At 42.4% G+C, this 14,303-nt stretch overlaps 1 protein-coding gene across 12 annotated transcripts in view; it reads left to right on the forward strand.

Moving 5' to 3' along the window:
• The window catches only part of SMOC1 (SPARC related modular calcium binding 1), a 127,412-nt gene that overhangs the window by 51,547 nt on the left and 61,562 nt on the right, over positions 1–14,303 (forward strand). For all 12 annotated transcript variants that reach the window (XM_083836831.1, XM_083836832.1, XM_083836836.1 and 9 more), the window contains 2 exons: positions 4,411–4,510; positions 6,773–6,820. In XM_083836831.1, coding sequence (XP_083692957.1) covers positions 4,411–4,510; positions 6,773–6,820 — 148 coding nt within the window. The remainder of the gene's footprint in view (positions 1–4,410; positions 4,511–6,772; positions 6,821–14,303) is intronic.

The raw sequence follows: 14,303 nt of genomic DNA on the forward strand, positions 1-14,303 counted from the left end.
GTAATATCTGTTCAGTGTGTGTCTGTTGGGAATGCCCTTGAATGTGGCTGAGATGCTTTTGCCACAAATCACTTATTTCCCGATTACATATTAATAATGAAATTCCCATGGAGCAAGTGCTTCCTGAGCAGTGCATAGGCATGAGGAAGGCAGCTGCTGCATAAAACCATGTTGGGAATATGGGAATATGTCTGCACAACATCATTTGGGAAGAATTAAATTTGAGCAGTGAACAGAAAAAAGTGGCAAGAATGATTTAAGGAGTTGCAATTCCAAAGAAGCTCAAGCTTAAGTTGTAGGCTGATTGTTCCCTACAATTGTCAGTAAAGGCAAGGCAGACTTCTGGCAATAGTCAGCCAATGTTAGCCTGGCAGAAAAGATGACACAGTCCAGGGGCTAGGCAGTACAGCAAGATATCTAAACCAGGGCAGAGGTGCCACCGCTTACTGTAAGGGTATAATAACCATGTTGGAAACAACCCCTTTGTTCTCCTTTTTCAAATGGTTGTGAAGAGGTAGTGCAGCTTGCTTGTTGAGTTTTTGAATTGTTTGGGAATCTGATTTTGGCGTTGCTGGTGAGATGCTGAAGAAACCCAAACAGCAGCAGCTTTTTCCCTTGGGAATGAAGAGGCAGAGGAGTCTGCCAGTGACGATGGTTTTAATGCTTTCATACCGTAATGAATACGAGGGCAGGAGTTTATTCATGCTGCCAGTGGCTAGTGGGGTAGCTGCTGTTTGATTTCACACGTGGTAATAGCACGGGGGAATAAGGAGCTGCTGCCACACTCTTAATTTGGGCAATGGCAGCAGAGCATAGTTGGGCTTGTCCCTCATACTTTTCATTCTTCAGTTGAGGCACAGCTGAGACGGCGTATTTCTCACCCCAGAAATACAGAAAGAGGATCCTCCTGCATAATCAGGGATGCAGGTGCTTGCAGGGCTTTAAACTGCAGTTTGATTTTTGTTTGAAAGTGTTGCTGTTAATAAGGAATCAGAAAGACCTCGAATGATCTGTAGGTTTTGTTTCTGATTCCGTGTTATGTAACTTAAAATGTTCAGCTGTTGGACAGGTGTACGTCAATTTGGGATGTCAAGCTAAGCTTGTAATGAGCCTTTCCTGCAGTAATGAGCTTTTTGTTACCCAGAGCTTGGTTAGCACTCAAGTTTATTTTGTATATAGAATTAATAAAGTCTTTTTCTTTTGTGTCAAAGCTTAGTCAGCTTTAGAAGACTAATGAGAGGGAAAAAAAATGAAACTCTTCTTAACAAATGCATTTTGATAAACCCAAGTAAGAAACTCAGTAGCTGAAGGTAAGATTTGTGCAGTAAACAGGTGCCACTATTACTCTTCTGACTATTGAAAAATATTGCGCTGTGGGAGTGGGATTAGATTGAGGTTGAGTTTCAGGCAGAAGATCAAATGGGAGTTAGAAACAAAAACTCAAGCCTAAAGTCATGTGAAAAACTTAAACAAAAACAATAACAAAAAATTGGATTTCCAATATTCCTTACTACAGGAGCTCTGGAATATGTTCACAATTTAGTGTCGATTTTGTTTACACACAGTGCTTGGATATGGTCCTAGATCAGCTATTACCTTTACATTTTTCTAAACTGTAGCAGTACTGTGTAACTGATAAAAAGTATACCCATTTCTTTTTTTCCTCCGGCCTTTAAACTACAAATTCTTATTAGTCTAAAGACCAATATTGTTACGACACCTAAATATAGAAAGACCTGGTCAGGTACCATGGTGAAAGGTAGCATCTATCAAACATGAAGACATGCAGGAAAGTCAACTGCAGTGATTTTTGGGAGGTTTCTGAAGTGTGTGTTCTTCATGGGTAGTTGTCCATTCTTTAGGAATGAAAGGATAAGGGCTGAGGTTTCATGACTCGTATTATCCGTAGTAGGGAAGCCCTTTGGTGCTGCAGTAGCACATGTGGTTGGTGTGCAAGTGCTGTCAATCTGAGATTGTTGTCGTTTCGTTGTTGTTTTTTTTTTGTTTTGTTTTCATGACGGGGTGGGAAAGGTGCCATGAGATACCAGTCCAGAGAAGATCAGACTTGCTTAGTTTAATTATTCAAGAAATTACTTTGCCTTTATTAATGTATTGTGTTTAAATGGCATAAGTGAGTGGCATATAATTGGTAGCTCTCCACTGGGATGAGTTGCATACTATGCTTTTAGTTATCCTCAATTTCCAATACATTTTTTTGGACTCCTCTGCCATCAACTTTGCTATTTTCTGAAGGTTTGGCTAAATAACTTTCAAGTCACTAACACCTGTTTTTTTTTTATTTTTTTTTAATGCTGGGTACACGGGGAGCTCCTGAAGTAGATGATGCACTCACTTTTTTATATACTACTGCAGCTACTGCAAAAAGAGAAATACTTAAAAGATATATTTTTGTTGGAAAATATTTGAGTCCAAATAGTAGTATTCTGAAAGAATAGTAGTATTCTGAAAGAGTGGTCCAAAATACAGACAAATGCTTTTTTTCTGTAATGTGACATGGAATGGTCTTGCCCTACAAATCTGGGACGCTATCCTGGAATTTGACTTCATCTCTGGGCAAGATTTTTACAGTTAATGCTCAGGTGTAAAGACAGCTTCTTGTGCTGTTGGGAATACAGTAGCGTGTGCAATAAGCAAAGATAAGCACTAAACACCTAAAAAAAAAAAAAAAAAAAAACAAGTTTTTCTATCACGTCTTGAATGTGCCATTGATTAGACTGAGCAATAAGAAATATTTTGCAACTTGATTATTGCTAATTATATTCACAGCACTTTTGAGCAATTTGCAATCAATTTTGTGATATATTAAGAGAATAAAAAAAAGTGTGCAGATAGCAGTGACAGTGACTAATAATGTGGGTACATGAGATTGTTGTTGATTTTGGCTGCTAACCGTGCGTTTGTTTGAGGCAAAATGATTGCTTTGCGCTTTAGTAAAATCCAAGGTAAACACGTGGTACTGTGTTATAATTGCTCTTAGATCATGTTTTATGTGATACTTAAAGCCTTTTAAAAAGACCATCATTAAGTCTCTGAGCAAACTGCTACCTTGGGGAATCAGAGCCAGCTGTCAGCAAGGGGGAATAACTACTCTAGTTGTGAAGGGTCCCAAAGGGAGGGAATGGTACAAACACCCCGGTGCTCACCAGTTCTCTGGGGGGAGGACTAGAATGGGAAATCAGCTTCAGAGGACTTCCTTGGAAAAATAGAAATAAAAAAGCAGATTTCATGTCATGGTTTTTTATCAGAAGTGTATGATGGAGCCATCTCAAGCCTGTAATAGTGTAGACATTTCTATACCATTTCCAGGTGCTGGTGTTACTGAGGTACAGACTTGCCCACAACTGAAAGTGCATTTGCTGAGAAGGATTTTGGAAACAGACAGTTTTTACACCAATCCCTCTATGATGATTATTTATTTTTGTCTCAAGGGAAGTCAGAAGACACCCAGAATTCATCCAAGCGCTGATCATTCTGTGAAAGCTGAGGCAAAAGCTGCAATTAGATTTGTTAAGCTGGATGAAACTGTACTGCCACTGGACTAATACCTGCAGAGACATCGCTAAGACCAGTCTGCTAGATCAGGATTTATTGCTTCTCACTTTAGAGGTCCACCTCCAAACTAGTCATTCTGGTGTCCTTCCATAGCGATGGAAAGAGCCGGGCAATTCTAGACATTAAGTTCAGATGCAGAGCTTTAAAGATGAGCAAATTGAATCTTATGCTGTGCACCTTTTGGCTCATTACAGACTTCATCAAATGCTCCTAAGTCCTTGTCAATATGCAAAGAGCAAGCATCTTGCTCCTACTGCTGGAGTTGACATAGTAACAGGAGAGAGCTCAAATCTATCTGGAGAAGGTTTGTTAACATAGCAAGTCAAGTGTTGTGTTTTTCTAGCTGTGTTTACTTAACAAAATGCTCTTGCAACGCCCACAGACCACTGTTCTCCAGCAGTGGCTGTGGAAATGGGCTGAGGTGGCCTTGCCACATTGCAGCTGGGATGCAGTGGGACTCTGAGGAGAAATTATTTAATGGTGAATAGTAAACAGGATTTAGCAGAGGGTGGAATGAGCTGAGACATGACTGCTGCGTACCCAAACTGAAGTGTTCTCAGCTGAGTATCTGTAACTTCCTTTGCCTCCTGAATTGCAGCTAAAGGAGTTGGAGTAGGAGAAATAACCTTTCTTTGGGGAGGGAGGTGGAAGGAGAAAGTCTTTGTCAAAAAACATGTCCACCAAAATCAAATATACTCTTCTGTGTGATCTCCTTGCTCTGAAGCATTTCTTCAGGATGCTTCTGGGTTGGGACTTCCATTAAGGTGCTGGACTATAACAGTAGTGGTGGGTGACAGAGTGAGAAATGAAATGCCTGCTCTTTGTTTTATCAAACAGGTGCAGTGCCATACCTACACGGGATACTGCTGGTGTGTGACACCTGATGGCAAGCCTATTAGCGGTTCTTCTGTACAGAACAAAACTCCTGTATGTTCAGGTACTGTGGGAGTGGCTTCAACAAATACCCGTTTGGTAACCGAAGGGGCATGGGGAGGACATGTCCAATTCAGAGTGCTTAATCTTTTCAGGTGACTTGGCCAGTTCACCCAACTTAAAACTGCAGTTGCTGCTTGTATCTCCCTGTTTGTTTGCTGGCTTTTGGAACCTGCAAGGAAGCGTGGGCTGTGGCATTTTCACCTGGCAGCTAGGGTGCAAGGCTCACTGAGGACAGAACACTAAAGTAACAGAGTAGAATCACGGCTTTTGGTAGCCAAGGCAAAAGCCACAGTACTGCTGTGTACACCAAACCCAAGAATCCCCATAACAGATGGGATCTCTCTTTTCCATGAGATGTATTTTAAAGAAATGGTTCTCAGGCTGAATTGAGTTGGGTCATAGTCCTGTTGCCTTCAGAGGCTGTCAGAGCAGCATTTAAGCTTCCCAAATCATCACCTTCTGTACTTAAAGTAAACTGAAGTGTTTCTTCCTGCAGTCAAATACAGCATCCCATGGCTCAGATGGGATGGGGCTGGGGGAAGGCTCTAGATTTTCATATGGCCTTAGCTTTATGAGCTGCAGTGAGCAGAGCTGCTGTGGCAGCAGCAGTACACCAGGCACAGGAAGGGATGGGAAGCTGTTCTGTGCTGTTTGAGAGAATTCAAGGGCAACACTAGAATCATGTCCACCTGCCCCCCGAAAAGAAAAGATGGTGAGAATAGGATTGTCCAATGTGTTAAGTAATGCCATGTAGGGACTGCTGCCTCTGGCATCATGCTTTGCAATCTGCACCCTAAAGGTATTTGATGCACTGCTGCTCTCACACCTTGCCATGTTTGCCTGTTAGATTGGGAGCATGGCAACAGTCAAACTCTTTTTTTTTTTTTTTTTTTTAAATCCTTCTCACTTTGTTCACATCTTCTTTGCTTTAGGGTGTGTTGTGGGTAATAAGTAAATGTAGTGACTTGCATGAGAATTCAAGTTAAGTTGGGGAGCTGCCTGGGGACTAGTGAGTCAAATACTGTAGCTAGAGGGGATGCTTAGTGTTTTACAGGTACACAGAAAGAAAATAAGGTTAATATCCTATTTTTGTTTCAGGTAAAATGCTACAGTAATTTGGCTTAAGGCTTAGAGCATGACTTTCTTCCATCGTTGGCTAAATATGTTTTTGGTAGGGCATTTTTAGAGGATGTTTTGCTGATTTGTTCACTTAATCATGAGCTGTTTATAAAATTGTTTTACCAAGAACCTAGAGTTATTGCGTTTTGTGGGACATGCAGATGTTAGCCTATGACAACTAATATTGTGTATGTGCTTCCTACTTGTAACTCAGCAGTAGACCTGTGATGAACAGATCTGCAAGTGAAAGTACCTAGGCAATAAAGCTTAGGGCTTGTCTTGACTGGACTCTTGGGCCTGTCAGAGCTGCCTCCTTGGAACTGACTTTAGATCCATGTTTCCTGCATGATCAGTAATCACTGGAACTGTTTAATAATGGTGCACAGCAGAAGCATTTCCCTGGGAATAAAGCTATTCCACAAAAAAAAAAAAAAAAGCTTGTCATAGATTTTTACATTTTGGTAACAGATTTGTTAAGAAAGCCTTTATTATCAGCTCAAGTTTTAGTGGAAAATTTCATGATGCAGCACTAAAGCAAACTGCAGAAACAAGTGCAGAATCATATATATAATATGAAGCTTGAAGTGTAAATTAGAAAAAAACAGGATGTGTCCTATTTGAGTACATGCTGGATCTTATCCAATGTCCCTTCTCAAACAGCTGGGGATGTTCAGCGCTTGGTTGAAATCCATTTTCTGGAAATTGTCCCACTTAATCCCTTCCTTTAGAATACTGCCCCTTGCATTCCCTGTACACTCTCACCACCTGTTTTTGATTTGTTCTTCCTGACGTTTGCAAACCAAAGAAGTGACTCTTATTGATCTTTCCCTCTTGCCCTTGGATTTATTCCAGGTTTCTTACTAGTGCACTGCTGTGTTGAGCTTTTTCAAATCACTGGATCCAGCTACTAAAGATTTCTTGTTTACCCACATCCTGATTTAACATCCTTAATGCATAAAACTTTCTTATGCTCTCCTAGTTGGTTGAAGCCACAGGAACTCTGAATCCTAAACCAAGCTGTTGGCAAGTAAATAGACACTTTGTGGGCTTAGATATTGACTGTTTTCATGTAATATTACACGTTTTGTGTGATTGTTCAACATCTAAAAAGTTGTCTTTTTTCTTTCCTTTTTTTCCCCTTTAGGTTCTGTAACTGATAAACCATCAGGCCAGGGTAACTCAGGAAGGAAAGGTGAGTGAAGTCCTGTGCTTCAGCAAGTTGTTTTGTAATAGCAGTTGCCCAGCCAAGTCTGTGAGATAACTTAGAACCTGGGTTTCTAAACAGGTCTGTGTGTGAGAGGCTTACATGCCTTTAGACCTCCCCGTGCAGTAGGACAAGTAAGATGACAGTCTGTGCATCACCCTGGGGACTGAAAAACTGTGTGTTCTGCTCTGTGCTGGTCGCTGAGATGTATAAATGAAAGCAGAGCTTCCCAAAGGGGCAGCAGATACAGGATAACCTTTGTTTTTTTCACCTTGATGTTAGCTACTGAGCATTCTCAGTAAAATCCCTGGAGATTAGAAAGGCTAGCAGTATGACTAGTACCCTGGGAGTTGGGAGTGCTAATGTAATGGTTGTGGCCCTACATGCATTGAAAAGGTGGTGTTTTCTTTAATTGTTCTGCATAAAACCCTCTGGCCAGCTGGAGCAGAGTTAGATTAAACCATAGCTGCTGTTGCAGATCTCACCCTTTTGTGCATTAAGCATTGGTCCTCCTTCCTTTCACTGCTTTCTTTGGTCCTTGCTTTTCCTGAGCAAGGCACTGGATATGTTGCTCTCAGTCTCCTGTGTGTATTAGTAGCCCTTCCCTGTGTCCTCCAATTTGCATTCACTGAAATAGTCTTTGGAGGATGAACAGTCAAGTTTGATGAGCAGTCAAGTTTGTCGTTAGGTGTTCTACATGCTGTGATTTCCAATCCATCTTCCTCCTTACCCCCCATTCAGAGTCAGCTTTCTAGTTTCTTCTTACTGCAAGAAAACTGTGCTGAGTGCAACCTCACTCCTGCTGAAGAGGAGGAAGGCTTTTTCCTGAGAAGTATCTGTTTTGATATGTGAAGCAGGACTGTTACTACTAACTCTAAATCATAGAATCATAGAGTATCCTGAGTGGGAAGGAACCCACAAGGATCATTGAGTCTAACTCCTGACTCCAGATGGGTCCACCCAAAAATCAAACCACGTATCTGAGAGCATTGTCCAAACACTCCTTGATCTCCAGCGGGCTTGCTGCCATGACCACTGCCCTGGGGAGCTGTCCCAGTGCCAAACCACCCTCTGGGAGTAGAACCTTTTCTTAACTCCCAGCCTGCCCCATCCCAGTCCCAGCTCCATGCTGTTCCCTTAGGCCCTGTCGCTGTCCCCAGAGAGCAGAGCTCAGCGCCTGCTCCTCTGCTCCCCTCATGAGGAAGCTGCAGGCCGCCATGAGGCCTCCCCTCAGCCTGCTCTGCTCTGGGCTGAATAAACCAAGTGATTTCAGCTGCTCCTCATACGTCTTGCCCTCTAGACTCTTTACCATCTTCATAGTCCTCCTTTGGATGGTCTCTAACAGTTTTGTCCTTTTTATACTGTGTTGCCCAAACCTGCACACAGTGCTCGAGGTGAGGCCGCACCAGAGCAGAGCAGAGAGGGACAGTCCCTTCCCTTGACCAGCTAGCTGTGCCGTGTTTGATGCACCCCCAGGATACAGCTGGCCCTTTTGGCTGCCAGGGCACACTGGTGACTCGTATTCAACTTGCTATTGACCAGAAACCCCAGATCCCTTTCTGCAGGGCTCTCGTCCCCCAGTCCATACATACAGTCAGGGTTGTCCTGTCCCAGGTGTAGCATCCAGCACTTGCTCTTGTTAAACTTCACATGACTGGTGATTGCTCAGCCCTCTAATTTGCCAAGATCTCTCTACAAGGCTGCTCTACCCTTCAGAGAGTCAACAGCTCCTCCCAATTTAGTGTCATCTGCAAACTTACTCGTTATGCCCTCGAGTCCTGCATCCAAGTCATTTATCATTTATCACCGGTAATGTTCTGGTTTTGCTGTATGCTGGACACTTTTTCCAGAAGGGTACTGTGAGAAACAATATTGAAAGCTTAACTGAAATCCAAAAAGTTTACATCAACTGGCTTCTCTTGGCTGACTATGTGGGTAATCCTGTCATAAAAGGAAATAAAGTTCGTTAAACAGGACTTTTCCCTTGTGACCCATATCGGCTGTGACCAATGACCACATTGTCTTTCAGGTGGTTTTCAATAACTTCCAGGATAGTCTTCTCCATAATTCGGTTCATCCATAAATCAATTCAAATCAGTTACTTCTGAGACTTCAAAATGCAAGAAAATGCCTACCTTGATGCCTAATTTTAGTTTGAAAAACATCTTCCATGCTGGGACTGTCCAGTCCTGAAGGCACTTAAGAGGAATTATAGATTGTTATGCTCAAAGCAATGATGCATTTTGAGTGTATCTGCTCTACAGTCTGTTGGTTGTGTATGGTAGCTTAGGAAAAGGTAGGGAGAAGAAAGATGCAAAGAGACCTGCTTATTTAAGCCTGAATGCTGAAGTGTGCTTCTTACTCTTCAGATAAGGATGTGTCTCTGTAAACCTGTAATTAAGTGTTAAACTTCACAGCCTGTGTAATTGCCACCTGAACACATTGTTATCATACTTCTAATACAATTATTGTTAGCCTAGCCTGAAATACAAGCAAATCAAGTAGCTCTTGCAATCCGCATTATTTTAGAAGGGCCGGTTGTTTGTAGGCTTCCTACCTGAGTAGTTCAGGTCTGTTCTGGAATTGGAAGCAGCTGATACTGGATTTCTTAAGAAACAGAGCAAAGGGGAAAATGTCGGAGTTTTTTTTTCCCCCTACCTCACCCCTTTTATTAACTCAAAAGCTTCAACATACAGAAGAAAACTATAAATGAAAGGAATTAATCTAAAATCTGTAATATAAATTGACTCTTCTTGGTGCTCCCTGTGGCATCCTATTTTAAGAATGCTAAGCTTGGTCACATGGATGGAGAAACATTCTGTGCAGTCAGTAGCTGTCAAGAAAAGGAAAACATCTCCCTTTTGACCAGCATGCTTCAAGCAATCATGTAAACTTTACATCCCCTCCAATTCTGAATGTTCATCTGTTGAAAGCCCCCACACAAGCCTTTCTCCATCATGTCAGAAAAATCCTGGTGAGCAATTATTAAATAGCCTGTACAGGACTTTTAAAATGTGAAATGATTTGAATTGAAATAATTTGGTTTAACATCTGGGAGAGTTAGCATTATTCTTTTGGCTTGTGAAGAATGTTTGGTCTAAAAATTAATTTGCACTAATCAGTGCTTCTTTTTGACTTATTGCTGTGATCCAGAATTCCAGTATTGGGTTTTGTGGAAAGCAAGCCAGTACCAAAAACAGGCAGCCTGGCTTCCTTCATGCAAATCATTCACAGGAGCCCTGGCTTTTCTGAAGGCTTGTGACTAGCCAGCGTGGCTATAACCATCCGTTTTAGCGGAGTGTTCTGAGTCTTTCTGTAAAGATAGCCCTTTGCAGGAAGACAAAAACGACATGATGAAGAGGAGTCTATCAGGAACTGGGTCAATGATGACTTTGTAGAGGCACATTTTGGAAAATTCTGAAGTGGTCACTTTGAGCAACTGCCATCTGACTTAGCTTTTGGAATTTCCACACTCCTCTTTCCACCCCTGGATGAGAGTCCCTGGGTCAAATAGTATTATCTGGCACAGAATAGGCTCTTTCAGGAGGTGAAGGAATAGCTAAGACTCTCAGATGTGATTTCCTTTGTCCCATTCATACAGGAATGTAAAATATGGAGCTAATAAACTTTGTATGATGTTGATGCCTTTCAAGCCTTCAGGGCAAAATAGTTCTTTGGAAAGAGGCTGCCCTGCCTAGGGAACTGTACAGGTGGGTAGGCTTAGGCTATTAGGTAACAAGTGAAAGGGGAGACTTTAGTAGCATATTAGCTGCCCTCTAGGAGAGACAAATTAATGTTGGAAGAGGAAAAGGACCGGCTGTCAGTAATAGCTCTCTTTCTTCAAATGTTTTGGCTTAGTTTGTAGAGATCAATAGGTATGATGGAGAAGATGTGAAGTAACACGTGCTTCCTGTTCACGGGCTGTCTCATTACTGATGAAAAGAAAATGGCATTGGCTTGATATGTAGTTCCAGAAGTGGCTCTGTGGAGCTTTCTGCAGAGAACAGGCAAAAATGCTGGCAAGAAATCCTTTTTATTTTTAAATCCTGTGCTCTGGTTGTCTGTGTTTTCATTGCTGCTGTTTCTGTATGATGTAATGCCAGTTACTCATATAATTTGCCCTGTAAGGTAATTTAAATCAAATCAAATTGGCACCAAATTTAAAACTTTAAAATAGCCAGTACTGATTTGTTCTGTGTGTGTGGAGTGCTCTGCTGCTGGAAGGCAAAGACCTGGGCCCAGGGAAGCAGTGATTTATTCTTATATGGTAGAATGGAAGCCTGGGTTCTCCAGGACTTGCAGTTCAGACATTTACCACTGTTTCTCCTGTCTGAATTCAGCCTGCTTGAATTTTCTATAAACAAAGTCCTTTCAGGTTTGTCTGTCTGACCCACGAAAGGACCTCTCATCCCCTCCATCTCTAAGGCCTAGTGCCCTAATGTAACGCAGCTCAGTGCCAAATGTTTGTCCCGAGTTACGGTTCATCAGGTGCACTGAAGCTTGATAAGGTTTTTGTCTTTCCACTGTTATTGCCCTCTCCTCAAACCTTTTTGGAGTAGACTAACACTCTTAATTCTTTGTTTTCTTGCATGGTGCACGGTGCTGTTCTGTGCTAAGGGACAGGTTTTCCAAATATTTCAGTCCACGCCTTTAACAAAGTGGGGAGTGTTGAGGTGGTACTGCCTCTCTGGCAGTGCTTGGACCAACACCACCCAGCACCATATGCCCTGGCATCCTCACTTGAAGAGCGCTGCACACTGTAGGAGCACAAGACGATGGGAAATACAGCTTCTGGGCTGCTGGTGATGGTTGGCTGGCTGCAGAGCAGCCCTTCCTGCACAGCCAGCCTCCCGATGAAAATGGGTCATTCAGCTGACCTCCGTGCTGTGAGAGTAGTGAGGCTCTGAACAAATGACTTGGAACTATGTTAAGATGCTCTAAACTTGGTTCTCCAGATGGACTGAGTGATCCTGAAGTGAAAATGAGGAAGGATACTCCTTACCTAGAAGATGAAGTAGCCCAGCCAGGCTGACATACACTGTTCCTTCAGGCAGGTGCAGAACAAGTGTCCAGGACCTTTGTCGTAGGCTGCAGTTATTCCTGGGTGGGATTAGGATATCCAGAAACTGCAGATTTGTTACTGTTTGTTCCATATTCCTGCTTGTGCCTTGTACAATCCTTTCTCACAAGGAGTTTCTTGCACTAATTTACTCCAGCTGCTGCTTAGTTTGAAAGCCTGAGAGACTTGGAAGATGCACACAGTCCCCTAGAGTGCTGGATCTCCGTCCCCCCCCTCCCACTGGGAACTTCTTAATATTTTAAGATGCAGTGAAAGGCATCCTTGGAGCCAACATGACTGGATTTCTTCCCTGCCTAAAGAATGCAGATTGTTCCTTTCCAGCCAAAGGCAAGTTGTGCCACACGTTGGAAACAAAACAAGCAAGCACAAAACAAAACTTTATTTTCTTTATCCGTGGAATGTTGGTGCTTTAGGACTCAAAGATGCAGACTTGGCATATTGCAGCCACGAGTAGTGTTTTTCACAGTCACCAAGCAGGCTTTTAAAAAGTAGGCTGTTCAGGAGACAGGGATAATAAATCACGTGGCTGCTTTTTATCTTCATTAAATCATGCAGTCTTCTTACTTAAAACTGGAAGCAGAGCGAATTAAAAGTGGAGGTCAGAAAGGAGAGAAGGTGAAAATCTAGGTGGGGATAGTGGTTTGTTAGTCATTGTAACTATTCTGGATGCCATGAGAGGTCTTAATATCATTTTAAATAAACTGAATGAAAGAAATGGGAAAGGAAGTGTAGTTCTCTAATCTGGGATTAAAAGATGATGCAAGTACAGGTAAATATGGGCTGACTGAATTGTTGATGTCAGTCATTGTGAAGAGTCTTGCATGGTATGTATGAACTCCTTTCTTCTTTCATGAAATCTCTTGGAGTGTATGAAGTTCCAAGCCTGTTTTGACTAGCTTTGTTTCCCTGTTGCAAAAGCTGGTAACAACATCTGCAGTTCCCTGAGCCTGGGGCAGGTACGGTGATGTTAGTGGAATGTGAGCTCTGATGGCCCCACGGGAGGCGAAGTCTGGGTGGAGACGTTTTACGCTTACTGTCTTATGTGCAGGCATTGAATTCCATGCTTTGACTTTCCCATGGAGTTGCGAAAAGCTTTGCCCAATGAGTTTGCAGACAAGTTGAGTTTCTTCAAGAAAGCACTGAAGCAATTTGAGGAACCTAAGATAAACAACTTAAAATTCCTGTCAGTTAAAAATCTGGAATGGGGTTCTTCCTTGTGGGTTTAGCTGCAAGAAACGGGCACAGAGGAAAATCTCATTTGGAGCTGTGGGCAAGTGGGTCCATTCTGTGGCTCTTTTCCTGCTGGTTTCCAAGAGCCTTACTTGCAGCAAATGTTAATGGACTAGTTGTGCCGCCAGTAGACTGAGCAATTTGAATCAGTAATGAGCCATTAGTCTGAGTCAGTAATTAGACCGAGCAGTAAAGGGTGAATGCTCTCCTCAGGCAAACCTAAGCGGAGGACGGCTTGTGCTAATGTAAATAAATGGAAGTGTTTGTACATGGAGACCTGGAAGCTTTGTCTGCTGGTGGTAAGAAGTCAGGTGCAGCCAGCACTAATTCACCTGCTGCCTGCTTGTGGGGAGGGGAACATCCCGCCTCTGCAGCAGTTAGTACATCTCACAAGTATGAACAGATAACATCTTGACAAAAACGTCCCACTCTGTAGACAGGGCTGTCAAAGGTGTACGTCACTGAAAGCTGAGACTTCAGTCTTTGCCTTCTCTGTTTTTTTCTGGATTCAACAAGGTACTGATTGAATCCTAAGCAGAGCTGTGCTATTGCACAAACCAAGCTTCAAGCACTCAATTAAACCTGCCTCTCTAACCCGATAAATAATGAGAAAGTGCTTTGTGATGTCTTTAGCAGCTTGTAGTAGCTACAAAAAAGACAGAGTATCACAGGGCCTCCATCAGCCAGGTGAAAGAGATACAAGTTTACTTGGGCAGAATGAAGTCAAGCAATGGTTCTAACTGGTGGTTGCCATCTCATGATGAATTTCTTGCAGAACATAGGCAGGTACTAAGTCTGTAGTGCTACTCACACAATTCTGGATCCTGTGTGTTATTTATTGTAAGATAAATAATATCCCAACTTGTAAGTCTGGATGAGAGAAAATTTTCATGGAAAAATTGCTTGCTGAACTGTTTATATACCTAAGTATACCTAAGCAAGAACTGACACTTCCTGTCAGGTCTTTTCTTGGTAAAATATTGACAGATGTACACAAATTGTCCGTGTGTAGTGTCACTATGTGGAGAGTCAAGCTGTGCTATGCACGGGTAAATCATCTGCTTCTGACAGCATCAGACTTGCTGTGGTGGTGCTATACGAATGCTCCAAGCTGTCTACGTGCAAAAGCTTTATTTGTCCCACCATGTGATAGTGGCTTTC

The sequence above is a fragment of the Anser anser genome, assembly GCF_964211835.1.
Source record: "Anser anser genome assembly, chromosome: 5".
Classification (NCBI taxonomy): domain Eukaryota; kingdom Metazoa; phylum Chordata; class Aves; order Anseriformes; family Anatidae; genus Anser; species Anser anser.